The sequence below is a fragment of the Pelobates fuscus genome, chromosome 2, assembly GCF_036172605.1.
Source record: "Pelobates fuscus isolate aPelFus1 chromosome 2, aPelFus1.pri, whole genome shotgun sequence".
NCBI classification, from domain to species: Eukaryota; Metazoa; Chordata; class Amphibia; order Anura; family Pelobatidae; genus Pelobates; species Pelobates fuscus.
The window spans coordinates 15,514,944-15,535,452 of record NC_086318.1 but is presented as its reverse complement, the minus strand read 5'-3'; the positions used below and the strand labels follow the sequence as shown (position 1 = coordinate 15,535,452).

The following is a 20,509-nucleotide window of genomic DNA, read 5'->3' as shown; positions in this document are numbered from 1 at the left end:
AAGTTTAAAATAAATAAAAAGGTGATGTATTCTCCAAACCCATTAATATCAAAAACAGAAAACAGAAAAAAAAAATACCCTCTTTACTTTCCAGAGAAGGTGACTACCTATTTATTTACTTATTTCTGGGCTGGATGTCCTGTGGTTTGGTAATAAATTCCACTCATTGGAATTACTTGATTCAAAACAGGATGTGGTTATTTTAAAGGAAGTTTACGTGCCATTAGACTGTACTGTATGCAACACAGTCGGGTCAGCGCTATGGTAAGGTAAAATAGACTTTAGTTTGGAGTGCCGGTTCTCAGGGGGCACGATGCTGCACCAGAAGCTGGCGGTGAGATTAAAAGATTGGCTTCTGGTGGGTGCTGATCACATGCAGACTCGCAGTTCTCCCCTCCGTCCATCTCGCTGGTAGTGCATGAGATAGTGAAATCGTTTTCGGTGTACATAGACCAGGTCCCGTGTGGTTCAACCTGTGATTAGGCCTTGTAAGCGATCATACGAGGATATTATATTTTAAACCCTTGCACTCCCACTTCACTTGGCATTAGGAGGGAACTGGACTGTCTAGGTACTGACGGATACCACTCTGCTAGGCCACTAGTGTTTTAAAAGAGACACAGAATTCTGGGTGGGCAATGTGAAGAGGGGGTTTGTTAAATGGCCAGTTTAATCCCCTTGAGGCACGATAATAACTTCAAACAAATTATGTAGTTATGGTGCCAGGAGGCCCCCAGGCACACTCTTATTTTCATGGGTTAAACCAATTTCAAATGGTTTAACCCCAAAGTTGCTTCCAGCAATGATCACAACTCCCCTCACTGTGGCTTCTCAAATTTCAGTTTCAGGAAACACGGAGTGTCGCCGCTGAATGGGGGAGAGCGGTCAGCTGATGATCTCAGCCAATCAATGACTCTCCATTTCCAAAATAGTTTTTTACAAAACTGGTCTAAAAGGTAAGTTTCTTTGCAAGACAGTTTTGTGCATGGGGAGTCACTGATTGGCAAAGAGCATCAGCTGACTGCTCTCAATCAACCACCTCCCCCCTGCCCAGCAGCACTCCTGAACCTGAAAATTCTGCAACCGGAATCCTCTTGAGGTAGCTTCAGGAGTGTGCAGCTGCAGGTGGAATACAGGAGCATGGCCAATCCTGGGCGGTTGCACTGGGTGTACCATGCCCAGGTGACAGGAGGTGGGTGGTGCCAATTGCTGTCACAGGGGACCCAAGAGAGGGCCAGCACAAAGGTAGGGAGACTGGATGGGCCTAAAAAAATAAAGCCACAGGAAATAAAATTAATTTGTGGGTGTGTGTGTACAAGAATGTGTAAATGTGTGAGTGTGCCTGTCAGTGTCTGTGTGTCTGTTAGTGTGTGTGCTTCAAATCAGTGAGAGTGTGTGTCTGTTATTGAGAGCGTGTGAGTGTGTCTGTCAGTGAGTGTGTATGTCAGTGTGTGCATTTCAATTCAGTGAGAGTGTGTGTCTGTCATTAAGAGTGTCTGTCAGTGTGTGTCTGTCAGTGAGTGTTTCAAATCAGTGAGAGTGTGTGTCTGTCATTAAGAGTGTCTGTCAGCGTGTGTCTGTCAGTGAGTGTTTCAAATCAGTGAGATTGTGTGTCTGTCATTAAGAGTGTCTGTCAGTGTGTGTCTGTCAGTGAGTGTTTCAAATCAGTGAGAGTGTGTCTGTCATTAAGAGTGTCTGTCAGCATGTGTCTGTCAGTGAGTGTTTCAAATCAGTGAGATTGTGTGTCTGTCATTAAGAGTGTCTGTCAGTGTGTGTCTGTCAGTGAGTGTTTCAAATCAGTGAGAGTGTGTGTCTGTCATTAAGAGTGTCTGTCAGCATGTGTCTGTCAGTGAGTGTTTCAAATCAGTGAGATTGTGTGTCTGTCATTAAAAGTGTGTCAGTGAGTGTGTCTGTCAGTGAGTTTGTCTGTCAGTGAGTGTGTCTGTCACTGTGTCTGTCAGGGAGTATGTCTGTCATTGTGTCTGTCAGGGAGTGTGTCTGTCAGTGAGTGTGTCTGTCACTGTGTCTGTCAGGGAGTGTGTCTGTCAGTGTTTGTGTCAGTGAGTGTGCTTCAAATCTGTGAGATTGTGCCGGTCATTTACTAATACAACCACGCCCACGTTGGGAGGGGGAGGGGTGCCTAAAACAATTCTGCACCCAGGTATCTGTGACCCTAGGATCGGGCCCTATATTTGAGTCAACTATATTTTCAGTTTGGCTCCTTTGAGCTAAAATTTAAATTCACTTATAGTCAATAACCCTCACATTTTGCTAGTCCAGGATCTTCATTCCAATTGCTGTTGTGTGTTGATGTTAACGTTTAGCAAACTGTAAATATTTTATCAGACGGACAGTATAAAAATGATTAGTATTTATATATATATATATATATATATATAGTTTTATTTCGGCAGAATGAATAAGGAACAAACAAAGTAACAAATAAAAAATACTATTTAAATCGAAATATTACATGGCAATAAAAATTGGGAATTATCAACTTTTTTTTCATCACAATTCAGGTAAATCTCTTGTTAAAGGGGAACTATCCATATCATGCTTAGCTCTCTGTCAATCATTGTTATAAGCTCCGCCCATTACACCTGGCAGTCAGTATAGAGAGCCACCTCCATCTTAGCTCCCTGTCAATCATTGTTATAAGCTCCGCCCTTTACACCTGGCAGTCAGTATAGAGAGAGACACCTCCATCTTAGCTCCCTGTCAATCATTGTTATAAGCTCCGCCCTTTACACCTGGCAGTCATAGAGAGAGAGCCACCTCCATCTTAGCTCCCTGTCAATCATTGTTATAAGCTCCGCCCTTTACACCTGGCAGTCAGTATAGAGAGAGACACCTCCATCTTAGCTCCCTGTCAATCATTGTTATAAGCTCCGCCCATTACACCTGGCAGTCATAGAGAGAGCCACCTCCATCTTAGCTCCCTGTCAATCATCGTTATAAGCTCCGCCCTTTACACCTGGCAGTCAGTATAGAGAGAGCCACCTCCATCTTAGCTCCCTGTCAATCATTGTTATTTGCTCCGCCCTTTACATCTGGCAGTCAGTATAGAGAGAGCCACCTCCATCTTAGCTCCCTGTCAATCATTGTTATAAGCTCCGCCCTTTACACCTTGCAGTCAGTATAGAGAGAGCCACCTCCATCTTAGCTCCCTGTCAATCATTGTTATAAGCTCCACCCTTTACACCTGGCAGTCATAGAGAGAGCCACCCCCATCTTAGCTCCCTGTCAATCATTGTTATAAGCTCTGCCCATTACACCTGGCAGTCATAGAGAGAGCCACCTCCATCTTAGCTCCCTGTCAATCATCGTTATAAGCTCCACCCTTTACACCTAGCAGTCATAGAGAGAGCCACCCCCATCTTAGCTCCCTGTCAGTCATTGTTATAAGCTCCGCCCATTACACCTGGCAGTCATAGAGAGAGCCATCTCCATCTTAGCTCCCTGTCAGTCATTGTTATAAGCTCCGCCCATTACACCTGGCAGTCATAGAGAGAGCATACAGAGAAGAGAAATGAAACAATGTTTTTGTTTCCCCTCCCCATTTACAATGTTTGCTCTGGTTTTACATTGTCTGAACTGGATTATGATGTAATTTGTTAATTCTCAAATATAAATTTTAAGGTAAATGGAGCATTCTATTAAAAAAGGTTCTAAATGATTTTTAATGTTTCATTCAACTTAGTGACGGTTCCTCTTTAAAGAAAAGCAAATGGAGTGGTATTATATGTTTAGCCTACGGCAGCAAAATCCCTTGCATCGACATCGGCCACAGTTATTTCAAGTATAAAGCCAGCAATAAGTAGGAGCTGATTTCAATGAGCACATGACTGGTCTGTCTTGGCAAGGACATAGTAAACAGGAACTGCTGAGTTAACGTTTTCTGACAAACAGATAAATGTTTGTCTAATTGTAATTTTTCACAAAACAGAACCATCCACATAAACATGAGATTCTAAATAAAAGAATTTACAGTTATAGAGCTGGATGCATTTCAGACACTTGGGGTTTGACGTTTAAAGAGCAGATTTTGAGAAAGTTCTAAAAGCTAAACAGTCGCCACAGAAAACAACTTCATTTTCTATCTGATTAGGCCAATTTTAGAACTTTTCCCCAGATTGTATTTTCGTCAGGACCACTTTTTAAAGTATTTCTTTTTTTGTTTTTTTCAAATTTTTTATATCACGTTAGAAATTGTGAAAAGCGAGATCAGATTTCTTTGAATTTATTAATATCCTAGTCAGCAATATTAACATAATGACTACAGCTCATTGCAGCTAGCAGGCTATGGGTGCCATCCCTGGGTCTGTGACAAACTCATTTAAAAAGAAGGTCCATGCCACCAAGATTCCTCGGGTGCCTGGAGACCATTGTTTGCTGTTTACACCTCAACTAAAATACAGTAAAAAACAAAACAAAAAAAAGTGTTGGTTTCATAGCTAAAAGTCAGCTAGTTAAGAGTGTGTACACTATCTACGCAGACTTGCCTTCTTGCTAAAATGCATATAATATTGTAAGATGTAAATTCCAATATTACTGCTACTTTGCTGTCTGAGATTTTGCAATGATTTGATATTCTGAAGAACACACAGTACTAATTATCTGCTAACGATATCAGAAGAAAGTCAAATTGTGCTTTAGTAATTGTTTTGATAGAAAGGGGAAAACGACCCTCTTTGCAAAATCCTTAAGCTGGTGCAATGTCCGAGCACGTTTGTTAATAGAGATCTCTGCACAATTTATGGTTTGAGAAAAATTATTGTCATTAATTAAACTGATTAATCACTAATTAATTGCACAAGCATTAGCAGTGCAGAAATATCTATAAAACCTTTCTTTTATCTTTCCACTGAGTTTGGAAACACAGATTTAACGTTAGAGTTTGATGTGTCTAGTAAACCAGTAGATACAGGGCCGGTGCAAGGAATTTTGGCTGCACAGGCGAATATACATTCATCCCCCCCCCCTCAAACAATGCCCCTTTTGAATCCTTATCTCCTTTAGTGTATCTTATTTCTCTTTTGTGACTTACACCCCCCTTTATTGTTACTTATCACCTATTTGTCCCCTTGCATGTCTTTTACAAACTCCCCTTGTGTGTCTCTTTCTCTCCCCCTTGTATGTCTTTTACAAACTCCCCTTTGTGTGTCTCTTTCTCTCCCCCTTTGTGTATCTCTTACTTCCCCCAGCCCCTTTGTGTCTTTCCCCCAGACCCTCTACATGTCTCTTTTTCCCTGTCATAATCCCCTCTTTATGTTTCTTTCTTCCGCAATTCCTTTCTGTGTGTCTCTTTCCCCTAGCACTTTGTCTCTGCCCCCAGCTCCTCTGTGTTTCTCTTACCCCCCTTCCAATATACACTGTGTGTCTCTTTCTCCCCTCAGCCCCTTTGTGTGTCTCCTCCCAGCATCTCTGTGTGGTTCTTTGCCCCCTGAGCCCCTCTCTTGATCTCTCTGTCTTTTTGTGGCTTCTTCCCCCTTTCCTCCTGCTTACCTCCATGTGTATTGTGACCTCGTAGAGCTGCGAGCAGCTTCCTGTTAGACCCGGTAGAAGATACAGAATATCCTCTCCCGTGGTCTGTGCGGCCAAAATACATTAAGTGACTGGTAGGAAAGGAAGTGCTGTGTTGTGCACTCCCCATCTGCTGATCACGAGGAGATTGTGCACCCAGGGCAGGTAAACCCTAAAGCAGTCACCTGTGCCGCCTTATGGTTGTACCGGCCCTGAGTAGTCACTACAGTAACACATTTTTGATAAACATTTAAACTGGTAGTACTAGTGTTTAGAATAGATCTCGTCCATGTTTAGACATCATAATGTAAAATAACTGCTTACCCAGATCGTTGATGTTCTTTTGAACCGATACAATCTTGTTGTCGTAAAAATTCTGCGCTGTGCTCAAGTCATCGTACAACGAGTTTACTTTTCTAAACACTGTTGAGATGAAAAACAGGATAATGAGGGTTTTTTAAAATGACATCATTTTTTATCAATCACATTAGAAAGTTAAATTTGGAGAGCAGCTGTCTGTGCTTGCTTTGCGTGCCCAGGGATAGGTTTCAAAGACAAAATGTTAGTTTTATTGAATTAATCAAGAAGGACAAATGTTTCCCAAACATATAAACAAATAAAATGAAAACATTAGAGGTTTTAAAACTGTAATTTAGTGTGGGAACAGAATGGGCATGGGGCTCCGTGAATTTCCAGAGCAGATTTTACAAACACGGACAAGTTCTACACACAGTCACGTTTAACCTCTGGTACAGCAAAGAGCACTGTAAAGGTTGGAAGGCAGGAGAGGTCAGTTGGGTCACTGGTTTTAGGATTGAATGGCACTGGGACATAGCTTGTACAGCATAGCATGCCATATGTATTATTGTACACACCGTATTCAACAATACAACGTCATCTCTAGGTTTAGAGACCACCCATCCTTTTCTAAACAAATCCTTATAAATCGCTATGAAACCTACCTTTAGTGTAACAAACAAGACAGATTGCGCACAGCAGTTCCATTTTACTATTGCATTGAAGTTTGATAACCTCTGCCCACTCAAATGCTTCTCATTGAGAATAATTGAGGACATAGGGCACTGGCATAGCAATTGGCATAATCCACAAAAACTAATTCTTCACTACGAGAGTAATTTATTCATTGTCTTTCATGAAAAAACAATGGACGCACACGCAGTATCCCGGCGCTGTCATACTTTGCATGCTGAAGCAAGACATCATTCATTAACATAATCTATTTTAATCCGACGCCCCTATTGGCTGCTGGAACGACCTTCACTAGGGTCATGGAGATTACAAAACGTAAAAACAGTTTCAATCTCTCAGAAATGTCACTATTTACAATAATATGATTGCAGGGGCAACATCTAGGCCTCCAAATCATTCCATGAAGATGAATTGGTTTTGGTGCCAAGGATGTCGCTTTACCCTTGGTATATTGTCATCGTAAACAAATCTACACTGTAGGTTGCAGAGAGTTGCCTTTGCTTGATTTAGTAGAGTTTTACTTGGAAAATGTCACATTTCTGACAATTATTTTGGAATTCTGTTTTTTAGTGAATAGCTCCCTAGGAGGGAGGAGGGCTGGCTGTTGATGTGCTTCTCACTAATTATAGAATAGCGATATATCAGTGATTATTTATGTTAAAGTGAGCTATAGATATTTGCATTTCTTGTTTGTTTAATTATACAAGAAATCGTCTGTTTCCATAATTCTTCCTTGAGCTGATACATTCCGTGTGGTTGTAAAGAAGCTGTGATTTCTATCAGTATATAATAGTGCCATAATGTTTCTCTCCTTGTACAGACATTGCTTTTGATTTGTTGCAGTGCAGAGTTTGTACACATAGATCACACACAGCGTCCACACTGTTTATGTCCTGTTTTGTTTTCCTAAATCGAACTCAGCTGCTTGTCTGAACGTAAGAATAATATTAACCTCTTACAGATAAACATGGCTACAACTTATTATAATAACCCAGTAAACAAATCAATCGCAAGTCGCTTCCCCTGTCCCTGTAAAACTGCTTAGTATGTGTTTCTTGGGGCTGGAAAATAAATTTTTATTTTAGTGACAAAAAATATTGAACAAATTAGTAGAAAATGTTGTAAAATTCTACGTCCACATTCCACATTCCACATTCCACTTCTCGTCCTAACAGTTTGAACATGTTAAACCAGCAACATAATGTCTCTTTACATATACATTGCAACTTAAAGGGATTCTATAGTCACCAGAATCAATGGTTCTGGTGGTTCTAGTGTCTATGTGTCTAGACTTCCTGCCTAGTAACACCTCCAATGGCAGTCACTCAGACGTGATGAAGCAATTAACAGTGTCCAGCACTGGAGTTTAGCGTCTCCTCGCTCTGCATGGAGACACTGAACGTTCCCCATAGAGATGCAGTCAATGTATTAAGAGATGCTGATTTGGCGCACTGTGGACGTTTTGGCATGCATGCACAATAGTCTCCTAATTCTTTTCTAGATTGATGATCTCACTTGGAGTATTGTACGCAGTACTGGAGACCGTATCTTCAGAAGGATATTGATACCTTAGAGAGAGTTCAGAGAAGGGCTACTAAACTGGTTCATGGATTGCAGGATAAAACGTACCAGGAAAGGTTAAAGGAACTTAACATGTATAGCTTGGAGGAAAGACGAGACAGGGGGGATATGATAAAAACATTTAAATACATAAAGGGAATCAACACAGTAAAGGAGGAGACTATATTTAAAAGAAGAAAAACTACCACAACAAGAGGACATAGTCTTACATTAGAGGGGCAAAGGATTAAAAATAATATCAGGAAGTATTACTTTACTGAGAGGGTAGTGGATGCATGGAATAGACTTCCAGCTGAAGTGGTAGAGGTTAACACAGTGAAGGAGATTAAGCATGCGTGGGATAGGCATAAGGCTATCCTAACTATAAGATAAGGCCAGGGACTGATGTGGAATTATTAAAAATTACTATTGTACTTGTATTGAATTATTGTACTAACTCCATTTTTAACTTTATACTGTGACTTCCTCCTCCATTTTGTCCCCCTAACCTAACTCTTTCAATCCTCCATTTTGTCCTCATGACTTAACTTGTTCATTTTAAAACTACATTACGTGACTGAACTTCTCAACCCAATTAGTACAGTAGACAAAGACTGTGTTTTCCTACAAGGACAAATACCAGGAGGTGCTGGTTACTCCTTAAGACTTGCTGGCTACTCCTTAGAACTTGTAAGATAGTATAGTTTGAAGGCCACAGAACACAGTAGTAATGAAATGTTCTATTCATAAGAGACCTTGCACCTGGACATGAAGCCTGATATCATTGACCGTGTAAAATGACGCTTAGGACCCCCTTATCCCCACCCGTGTCCAGAATAATCCCACCTCTGATGGGTGGGCATGGGACTAACCTCTTTATTTTTGAACCAATAGGTAAGACACTAACACCGACACTTAACAATTAATCCAATTGATGATGTTTATTTGCTGATATTCTAATAATCAATGATGACGCAAAATGCCTCTTAAAAGGGCCTGCGCGCCCGCTTTTACTTCACTTGCCAATAAACTTTCTCGAAGTTATTTTAACCTGAACCTTGTGTGTCAGACTTAATTACTTCAGCGTATATACGCAATTTAATTTTATTGATTTGGACAGGAACAGATAGACATTTGAACATTTTGGTTTACTTTCAAAAAGTACCATAACAACTTGGCGCCCAACGTGGGGCATCGGGCTATGTCCGGCCGGTGAGCCGTCCTAAGGAAGACAAGGGTGGACGGAGGAATCCGGGGGGAAGGAAAGGAGATTGATCACCTCCAGGTACACGGTAGAGACTTCTGCAGAGCCACCGGTATGTTCCGGCCCCTTTGATTGACCCGTCCACGTGTCTGTGACTGCTTCCCGGGAGGACATCAAAGACAGGTAATATCTTGCCCGGTGCCTCGTTACTCACTTGTTTACCTGCATTTTAGTCTATCTGTTGCCTGGGTGTGTCTGAATTGTTTGTCTGTTTCCCCATTTTGGGATAAAGGGGGGCGGACCTGAGGGGACTTGCCTGGATTTTCAGTATATCTGTCTATCTGTTTGTATTTTACCCTTTTTGGGATAAAGGGGGGTTGACCTGTGGATGTGTTCCTGGGGGTCTTCTGTTGCCTGTTTACTTCTTTTAGGAGCCTCGTGGCTGTGGCTGTATGGAAAAAGAAGTTTGTGGAACTGTGGGATCTGTGTAGAATCATAGTTTCCTGTGATCCAATTTTGTGTCACTTTGATAGCCTAGCTAGCTTCACTGTGCGCTTTCGGACCATCCAGCTCTAGTTGAGTTGGGGACGTCCTGACCCGGACCATCCAGCTCTAGTTGAGTTGGGGACGTCCTGACCCGGACCATCCAGCTCTAGTTGAGTTGGGGACGTCCTGACCCGGACCATCCAGCTCTAGTTGAGTTGGGGACGTCCTGACCCGGACCCTTCGGCTCTAGTTGAGTTGAAGGTCCACTGATTATTTAATTGTGATAGTGAGACTTGAGGAAGTCATTCTCCGAGCGGGGACACTACGAGGTTGAGGGAGGTGACTTTGGAGTAAGCACATGTAAAAGGAAAGGGATTATTGTTGATTTCATTTGTACTGTGATGCATGCACTGTATTTCAATTGTATTGTTGTCCTGTTTGTCTAATTAGGAGTCTCATGAACTCCTGTGTCTATCTCTAAGGATTTTCCTTGCCTTTCATCTTTTCTATACTTCCTATATTATTATACTATCCACTCCCATTCCTCTTAAAAGAGAAGTGATTGGTCACACACTTCTCACCTCGCTCCAATCCGTGTCTACCACCCCGGGTAGGCGGATTCAGTGACTAGTCTACGTTTTGGGAAGACGCATCTGAGAAAGTCCCACGGTTCTCAGGTGGCAGTCGAGCATTGTAGACGTTCTTGTTCAGTTCTCTCTCTCTCTCTCTATATCTAGGACGCTGGTATAGGGGTAGGGGGATTATGGGGCAGGATTTGGGTAAGCCCAGTAAGGGCTGGTTAGCACGTGATTTGGTAGAAAACAGAGAGGGTGAGGAGATGGTTAAAGGTGTTGTAAAGATTGCAAAAGTATGTAAAATTACTGTACCAACGGGTGGAAGATTGCAACCAGAAAGTTGGCGTAAGTTACTGGCAGAAATGAAAGGCAAGCTTACAGATAATGGTTTATTAAAGACTGCTGAAGCATGGTACAGAGTAGCGAAGGCTATTCAGCTAGAAGGTTGGGTTGAGGAAGAAATAAATCACAAAGGTGTGAAATTGTTTGTGTATCATCAGAATTGTGTTGCTGGGGTCTACCCTCAGCCAGCGCCCCAAAGTGGCGCCCAGGGGACGTCTATCCCCAAGGTTCAGTCAGCAGTAGGTGATAGCCAGCTGACTATGTTCCCCACTCCCAATCCTCCTAACACCCATCCCGCCACCTCCCCTGTTTGCCCGGTCCTGAATTCTGATGGATCTTTCTTTTCCCCCTCCCCGTCCTTAACATTCCCATCATCCTCATCCATCCCTACGCTACCTGCTGTACCTCTCCCTAACATTTCATCTGCCATTCCTTCCCTACGCTCTCTCTCCGTTAATGATCCCCTCCCCTCTTCATCCGCCCAGCTAACCACCTCTTCCACCCTTGCCCCGGCTCCTCCCTCTACACCCACCCCTACCAATCCCTCTCCGTCCCCTCCCATCTCCACCCCAGTCCAATACCCCACCTCCTTCCCCTCCCCAGCCTGGCCCTACCCCTTCCCATATCCCATGACCCTGCCCTATCCCGGATATCCACTACCCCTTCCCCAAGCCACTCCCCAGGTTCCGGTCATGCCCAGTCCGGCACAGTCTGCCCCGGATGTGCCCTCATCCAATATGGCCGCCACTTCTTCCCTTAATCCTAATACATTACCCTTTCCGGCCACTAATATGGCGGCCCCCAGTACAGCCCTGATGCCGGTAATTCCCGGTGACTACCTATCCCCCCGGTTATGACTCGCTAGCCACCCCCGCATCTGGGACCCCCGCTCATCCTCCGGTCCTGTCACCTTACCCGGGCCCTGCACGAAAGAAAGCTCAGATCATAGAATTAGATGAGAGAGATGAGGATAGTTCATCCCAGGACTCGTCGGAGGCTGCAGGAGCCGCTGCAGGAGCCTCAACTCATCGTTCCATCGATGATCCCTTTGGACACAAGGGCCGGGGTGAACGGACCCCTCCTAAATATGTTGCCTTTAACCCCACTCAAGCTAGCGCATTAATGAAATCGCTCCCCGACCCAGAAAAACAGCCTATGCCTTTTTACCGAGGGATAGTTCAAATCCAAAAGACCTATTCCGCCGCATGGCGTGATTTGCTGAGCATTTGTGCTATTAAAGCAGGAGATGCATACTGGCCGAGCATGGCCCGTCACCTCAGTACAGATCTGCTTTCCAGTGATGTTGATTACCCCTCCGGGGTAACCTTTTGCACCCAATTAAGAGAATGGGCTAAAGACAAACTTGCAGATCAGGCTGCTGGCCTCACTGATGTTATTCAAGATAAAGGAGAATCAGTAGAAAGGTTCCATGCAAGACTGTATCAAATGTTCACAGATTTAGGATTTGATCTCACTGACAAAATTCATTCACAAATGCTGTCAGGTGCGTTTGTCCAAGGTGTTAAAGACTCTATACGTAAGGGAATCATTGCTGCACGCCCTGAATATAAGGTTGTTCCCCTGGATACCCTGCTTTTAGTTGCTAGAGGTTTGGAATCTGTTCAGACCCCAAGGAGACCCAATCCAGCTCCCCTCATGGTGGCCCGCGCTACCCCCATCACCTCCGGCACCAAGGGAGTCAAGTTAGAGGATGTAATTTGTTTTAATTGTGGGGATCAGGGACACTACAGAAGTGACTGTCCGGAACCAAAAAGGGAACCAGGGGCACCCAAAAAGTTCTCCAAGCCTGTCCCAGGCCCCAAGACCGAGAAAAAGGTTCCAATTGTTGAAGAACCAGATGATTAGGAAACTGGCAAGCCTATGTCTGTAACCCCTGTAATGGCAGTGTCTACAGGGGATAAAGGGGGGCCACTTGCCACAGTGACTTTGCCCATTGAAGGCCACCCTACCACATTCCTTGTTGACACAGGTGCAGCCCGTAGTGTTCTGCGAGAACAAGACCTGCCAGACCCATCTTTTCTGTCAAATATTGATGTCTCTTGTGTTGGAGTGGATGGCCAGCCGAGACATAGCCCTCTAACAACTCCACTACGAGTTGGTTCTAGCCTGCTCGCTCGCTTTGTAGTATCCTCCACATGCCCAATTAACCTGTTAGGTGCTGATGTCCTCTCACGCCTGCAAGCATCCATCACCTTCACCCCAGACGGGCAAGTAGAAATGTTCACACCTCTATCTGTATCAGACACCTCAGCCCTGTGCTCCCTGCCTCTGATGCTGCATTTAGAAAAGCCCCGTGAGGAAGCAGCAGAATTAAGGTCCAATTTCCCAGAGGAATTAAAAACACAGGTGCCCGCCAAGTTATGGTCCTCAGGCCCAGAGGACATAGGTCACCTAAATGTTCCCCCTGTGGTGGTAAAGCTTATTCCAGGAGCTAAGTTACCAAGAAAACCACAATATCCATTAAAACCAGCACAGTCTGCTGCAATCTCTGTCCACATCAAGGCACTCCTGGAGAAGGGTGCCCTGGTAAAATGTAAATCTGAATGCAACACCCCGTTATTTCCTGTGAAAAAGAAAACTCCAAAGGGTGAGCCAGAGAAGTACAGGATGGTTCAGGATCTCCGTGCTGTCAATGAAGCTACCGTCCTGGATACCCCTCTTGTACCAAATCCCCATACTCTGCTCTCTGGAGTCCCACCATCTGCAAAATTCTTCACAGTCATTGACCTGGCCAATGCCTTTTTCAGTGTCCCCCTGGACCCTTCCTGTCAATACCTATTTGCTTTCACTCATGAGATGCAACAGTATTCCTGGACTGTCATGCCCCAAGGGGCACAAAATTCTCCAAGTCAATTTGCAAAAGCCATGGGTACCATCCTTGATCCATGGCAAGCCGAGCACCCAGAAGTTGTTCTGCTCCAGTATGTGGATGATTTGTTACTCTGTGGAGCTGATGTACCTACTACTGAAAATTGCTCAATTAGTCTCCTTTGCTATTTGGCAGAACAAGGATGCAAAGCTTCGCTCATCAAGCTACAATTCTGTCAATCTTCAGTGATCTTCCTTGGACATTGCCTATCTCAAGGTACCAGACATCTTACTCGGGACCGGGTAAGAGCTGTTCTGGACATTCCACCTCCAAGGACTTCAAAGTCTCTTCATGCCTTCCTAGGCCTCATTTCCTACTGCAGAGCATGGATCCCGGAAGCCTCTCTGCTTATGCAACCTCTCTATGATGCTCTTAAGTCTGACCCGTTCTGTCTGACCAATGAAGCTCTGGACAATTTCGGTGCTTTAAAACGTGCCATTGCTTCTGCTCCTGCCTTGGGCCTACCTGACTACTCCAAACCCTTCAAATTATTTGTCTCTGAAAGACAAGGCCACGCAACAGGAGTTCTCACCCAAACGAATGACTTAAGAGGCCGCCAGAGGCCTATTGGATATTTCTCATGTCAACTAGACATTGTGGCCAGAGGGACTCCTTCCTGTCTCAGGGCTGTTTTTGCCGCAAGAGAGCTCATAGAAAGAACCTCGGACCTGGTCCTTGGCCACCCTCTGGTTGTTTTGGCCCCTCATGACATTTCTGCTATTATCAACCAAGTCCAGCTCAAGCACGTGTCTCCAGCCAGACACCTGCGCCTACAGTGTCATCTTCTTTTGCCTGACAACATTTCCATCCAAAGATGTCAAGTGCTTAATCCGTCCACTCTTCTTCCACTCCCTGAGGGGGGTATCTATTATGGATTTATCACAGATGAAACCTACATCTACCTGCTCTGTGGATGTATCAAGAAAGTCATGCATCCACATTTGTCATTTTATGAAGATGAGACACCTCTTTGTGAAGGCCCGGATTACGCCTTCTGTACCATGTGGTACAAGCCAAACATTACTCCCGAACCTTGCTATGAAGATGAGCTTTACCACTGGACCGATGTAAAGCTCACTGCACAAGACTTCTATTGTGACTCTGAAGGTAATAGCATGGTCTTGGTCCAGCTACCTCAACAACTTAACTACCTCTACCGCCATTGGGATACCGCTATCCCACATATTCCTGTTACCAAGTTGAAGACAAGGTCATGGAATGATCTTGGGCCCATGGCAAAACTATGGGCCACCATGAACGAAGAACAGCTACAGGAAAATGGTATTGCCAAATACCCAACAACTGACCTTCTGGAAGCATGGCCACGCCATTTCCTGGAAAAGGAATTTCAAGACCTGGTCATAAAGAATGATTATGACCCAGAAACACCTCATGACTGTTTTGAACAGATGAAAATGGAAACAGTACACTTACCAACTGTGCATGAGAATCCATTACCAGATCCGGATTTTACCCTGTTTGTGGACGGATCAAGATATGCCGATGAAGGAGGAACATATCACACAGGATATGCCGTAACCAAAACAGACGAAGTCATCAAATCATCATCCTTACCGCCAGCAATGTCTGCGCAAGAAGCTGAATTACAGGCTCTGACTTCAGCATGCAAAATTTCCGAAGGAAAACGTGCCAACATCTATACAGATTCAAGATATGCTCTGGGTGTGGCACATGACTTCGGCCTAATTTGGAAGACAAGAGGATTTCTTACCACCGCCGGTACACCAGTCAAACACAGCACTGCAATCAAGGAGCTAATGGATGCCCTCCTACTTCCCGAAGAAGTGGCCGTTTTGAAAGTCAAGGCCCATGGGAAATTGGATACAGATGAAGCAAAGGGCAACCATTTAGCTGATCAGGCTGCTAAGCTAGCGGCCAGGGATCTGCAGGAAGTGGATGAAGAAGTGTCCGGACAAGAAGAAGAAGAAGTCCCTATTTTTGCCCTGCAAACTCTTCCTACTGATTTGCGAATTTTACAAGAACAGCAAGCTGCAGTCACCCCTGAAGAAATCCAGAAATGGAAAAAGAAAGGAGCTGTCCAAAAGGACGGAATATATTACAACAACTTCAAATTTTGTCTTCCCAGAAATTTGTATCCAGCAGTTGTCCAATGGGCACATGGGCCTGCACAGCTGTCAAAAGAATTGATGGCCGCCCTCATACAGAAGTATTATGAAGCACCTGGAATCACAACATTGATCAATAGCTTCTGCAAGGCCTGTGTCATTTGTGCAAAATGCAATCCAGGAAGACCAGTTAAAGTACCTGCGAAACACCTGGCAAAGCCCATGTACCCCTTCCAGCGGATTCAAATTGACCACATCCAAATGCCCAAGAGTGGGCCCCATGAATATGCACTAGTAATAGTGGACATGTTCTCAGGCTGGCCAGAAGCCTACCCAGTGGCCAATATCACTGCAAAAACAACCGCAAGGCGCCTACTTACAGATATTGTATGTAGATTCGGACTCCCAGAAGTCATTGAGAGTGATCAAGGCCCAGCCTTTACAGCAACTGTGACTAAAGAAATTTGGACTGCCCTAGGGGTGACTCTAGCCTTCCATACCCCTTACCACCCACAAAGTAGTGGTAAAGTGGAGCGCATGAATGGCACTCTAAAAACCAGAATGTTAAAAATGTCACAAGAAACAAAGATGCCCTGGCCAGAAAGCCTACCAATAGCTTTATTTAGTGTTAGGCACACACCTAGAGGGAAGCATTCACTGTCCCCATATGAGGTTCTATTTGGGACAGGACCCAGGCTAGGTTGTTATTATCCGCAGCAGTTGCAACTCCAATCAGATGTTTTAGTAGACTATGTAACTGAACTTGCAAATGTCCTAAACAAAATACATGCCCAAGTTTTCTCTTCAATTCCAGATCCCGAATTGGATACAGGTTCCCATAACCTACTTCCCGGAGATTGGGTCCTGGTCAAGAAGTTTGTGCGGAAAAATACCCTAGAACCAAGATTTGACGGTCCATTCCAAGTTCTCCTGATTACCGCAACCTCCGTCAAATTGGCCGGTAGGCCAAATTGGATCCACGCTTCCCACTGCAAGAAATCTCCTGCCCCAGAGGAAGCGAATATCGCACAAACATGTATCTCTGGTACATCTTCTCCTTAATTAGCCTTATGAAGGCCCAGCAAGTAGCCATTACCAAAGACATTAGTGGGTACACCTTCTGGTATAATTCATCGTGCACCCAGGTGGCTACTTATACCTTTGACTACTGTGATATTGTAGAATGCCCATTTCCCACACCACAAATCCAGAGCATCTATAGAGATATCCCTCATTCGAAAGACCCATATGTTTGTGTAGTTGACAAGCAATGGGGGCACAATTGTGACCATTGGGGGGCGGCGGGATGGAATGCCGGGCCTGCCTGGGGTTACAAACCAAAAAGTGCCGTATCTAAAGTAGATGATCATGGTAGATCCCTCCTCCAGAGGATGACTTTGAGAAAGCCTGGGGGGAGTACACCAATGAAATTAATCCTTAACATTGAGCATCCAAGCCCAACAGATGCAGACCAGTATGTGATGGGAATGTATTGGAAAAAGGGTTCCTACCAAAAATTAGGGCATTTCTACCTCAAAGATATGTGCAACTCTTCTGAGTGGCAAGGGGCCACCCATATGGTCCCTAACCCATTAAAACCTCATATCCAGACCTTTCAAGACATGATGGCCATTGCTAACCCCACTTTTGAAGATACCATGGCCGCTGAAACAGGTTTTAATGATGTAAATCTATGGTTAGAATGGATGAAATACAATGCTAATAAGCATAATAGAACTGCATGTTATGTGTGTGGCGGTGCCCGGCCTCACCTGGGTACCGTGCCTTTAATCCTACCAGTAGATATAGAAGAATGTGTTTTAAGCCTTTTTGCCTATCACTATAATTTTAACAGGTCCATATGTATAGCATGGACAAAGGAGTATCCTCTCCTAACCCAAGATGTCAAACCCCCAGATGGTATTACCGTGTATAAAGGTAATTACACTTGTTATGCTAATTACGATGGAATAGGTAAATTCTTGGGTAACTTCTCCAAGGGGTATTGTGCTACCTACAGAAACGTCTCTATGGACTTGTTGCAGTTTCACACCAGGTCATTAGGGGATATTTACTGGTTGTGTGGGGATTTACAGCTCAGATCCAGAATGGACAAACAGTGGTGGGGGGAGTGTACTCTAGCTAAAGCTATTATGCCTATACATATCATTTCTGACACACACCTCGTCACCCATGGGTCCAAACACACTAAGGTTAAGCGTGACGCCCCAGTGAAAGGAAGTTTTGATCCTCATGTGTATATTGATGCCATTGGAGTGCCTAGGGGGGTGCCCAATGAGTTTAAAGCAAGGGATGAAGTTGCCGCAGGATTTGAATCAATTTTTACCATAGTTACCGCAAACAAGAATTTAAATTGGATAAATTACATTTATTATAATCAACAGCGTTTTGTTAATTACACCAGAGACGCCCTCCAGGGGTTGGCCGAACAGCTGCAGGCCACATCCCAAATGGCTTTCCAGAATAGAATGGCCCTAGATATGATCTTAGCCGAAAAAGGAGGGGTTTGTAAAATTTTGCCCGACACCATGACATGTTGTACCTATATCCCAGAAAACACAGGCCCTAATGGTAAAGTTACATTAGCCATAGAAAAGTTAAACGACCTGTCTGAAGAATTAAAAAGGAATTCTGGGATAAAAGATCCCTGGGAAAGATGGTTTGGTTGGATGACAGGATGGCAAAAGGCTTTAATGCAGATTGGTATGGCTATACTAATTTTTCTTTTTATCTTTGCTCTTCTCTTTTGTTGTATCCTCCCATGTCTGAGAAAATCCCTCATGAAGACTGTTGACCAAGCGGCACCTACTTTCACCCATCTCGAAGTTGATGACCAAGAATCCCAAGACATCAATTCACCCTGTCTGCCGCTGCAAACATTCCCTTTTGTTGATAAAGTGCAGGAATTCTAGGAAGGGACTAGCTTAGGGACAGCATCTGTCAGTGAATGGTAAAGGCCCCGTGCGGAGAAGTGGTGGGTTAGCTGCCATGGGACACCCATGGGTGTGAAGTGTTCGAGAGCCATACTGATGGATGAGTTAGCCTATTATTAGGGTCAGCTCTAGGGACAGACTTGCACTTTGCATTAACACCTAACTAGCGGCCACGGGGTTTCTGTGCCTTTGGGTTAACACGTCTTCTGATACTAACATAATAAAGTTTTATCTCTTAGAATCTAACATTTCATAGGGGGGACTGATGTGGAATTATTAAAAATTACTATTGTACTTGTATTGAATTATTGTACTAACTCCATTTTTAACTTTATACTGTGACTTCCTCCTCCATTTTGTCCCCCTAACCTAACTCTTTCAATCCTCCATTTTGTCCTCATGACTTAACTTGTTCATTTTAAAACTACATTACGTGACTGAACTTCTCAACCCAATTAGTACAGTAGACAAAGACTGTGTTTTCCTACAAGGACAAATACCAGGAGGTGCTGGTTACTCCTTAAGACTTGCTGGCTACTCCTTAGAACTTGTAAGATAGTATAGTTTGAAGGCCACAGAACACAGTAGTAATGAAATGTTCTATTCATAAGAGACCTTGCACCTGGACATGAAGCCTGATATCATTGACCGTGTAAAATGACGCTTAGGACCCCCTTATCCCCACCCGTGTCCAGAATAATCCCACCTCTGATGGGTGGGCATGGGACTAACCTCTTTATTTTTGAACCAATAGGTAAGACACTAACACCGACACTTAACAATTAATCCAATTGATGATGTTTATTTGCTGATATTCTAATAATCAATGATGACGCAAAATGCCTCTTAAAAGGGCCTGCGCGCCCGCTTTTACTTCACTTGCCAATAAACTTTCTCGAAGTTATTTTAACCTGAACCTTGTGTGTCAGACTTAATTACTTCAGCGTATATACGCAATTTAATTTTATTGATTTGGACAGGAACAGATAGACATTTGAACATTTTGGTTTACTTTCAAAAAGTACCATAACAGGACTAATGAAAGTATTTAGAAAATTGGGCAGACTAGATGAGCCGAATGGTTCTTATCTGCCGTCACATTCTATGTTTCTATGTTTCTATGGAGGCAGAGCCAAGCAGGGCCAACCACGGCGAGACCGGCTCGGCGTGCGTAAAACGGTTAATAAAACCATCTTTTTGGTGTGATCTAAGTGGGACTGGGGACCTAAATAGTTAGTTTAACACTGCATTGTCAGGATTACATGCAGGGCCGGATTAAGATCCCATTGGGCCTGGTGCTGACAATTATAATGAGCTATCAGAACACACGCCCCATACCCTATGCTAATCTCTCACTTTCATTTTTCAAGTAAATCCATACTCCCTAACAGCAGTGTCCGGTGAAGCAGGATATCGGTGGGCACGGTTAAAGGGTGAGCCACCGATGTGAATCACGTAACCAGAACCGCCTAAAGGGACAAACATGCCCAAAAAGGGGGGGTGTCTGCACGAAGAATTAGATGGTCAGTCTGGCGTGAACGTATGTCAGGCTGCCTGACAATCATGCCGGATGACCAACCAAGGGCATACTGTACAGACAGCATCCTGAGCTTGGCATAAATAAGTCTAATGATGCGCTAGCTCCATGCTTTCTGAGGACTGACCCCTAGCACTCACTGGTCCACTCCTCTCCTAACCTTCTTACTAGCAGGCAGAAGCTCCTGTTATACAGTCTGGGGCAGAGAAAAGGTGTATGTAGTGAGTGTAGAAAAAAGGGGACATGCCACAGTGTTAGAGAGACTGAAGCAGCAAGAGCATTTGCATAGTGCGCAAATCAGCTTTACCTTAACTGATTTCTTCGTCAGTCAGTCCACACTAGGTTTGTTCCCCTGCAT

The 20,509-nt window shown here is 44.0% G+C and overlaps 2 protein-coding genes across 3 annotated transcripts in view; one reads left to right on the top strand and one right to left on the bottom strand.

The window, feature by feature from the left end:
- Window positions 1-20,509, top strand: part of CLU (clusterin) — a 577,758-nt gene that overhangs the window by 417,179 nt on the left and 140,070 nt on the right. The window lies entirely within an intron of this gene.
- The window catches only part of SCARA3 (scavenger receptor class A member 3), an 85,761-nt gene that overhangs the window by 26,349 nt on the left and 38,903 nt on the right, over window positions 1-20,509 (bottom strand). For both annotated transcript variants that reach the window (XM_063440787.1, XM_063440788.1), the window contains exon 4: window positions 5,851-5,949. In XM_063440787.1, coding sequence (XP_063296857.1) covers window positions 5,851-5,949 — 99 coding nt within the window. The remainder of the gene's footprint in view (window positions 1-5,850; window positions 5,950-20,509) is intronic.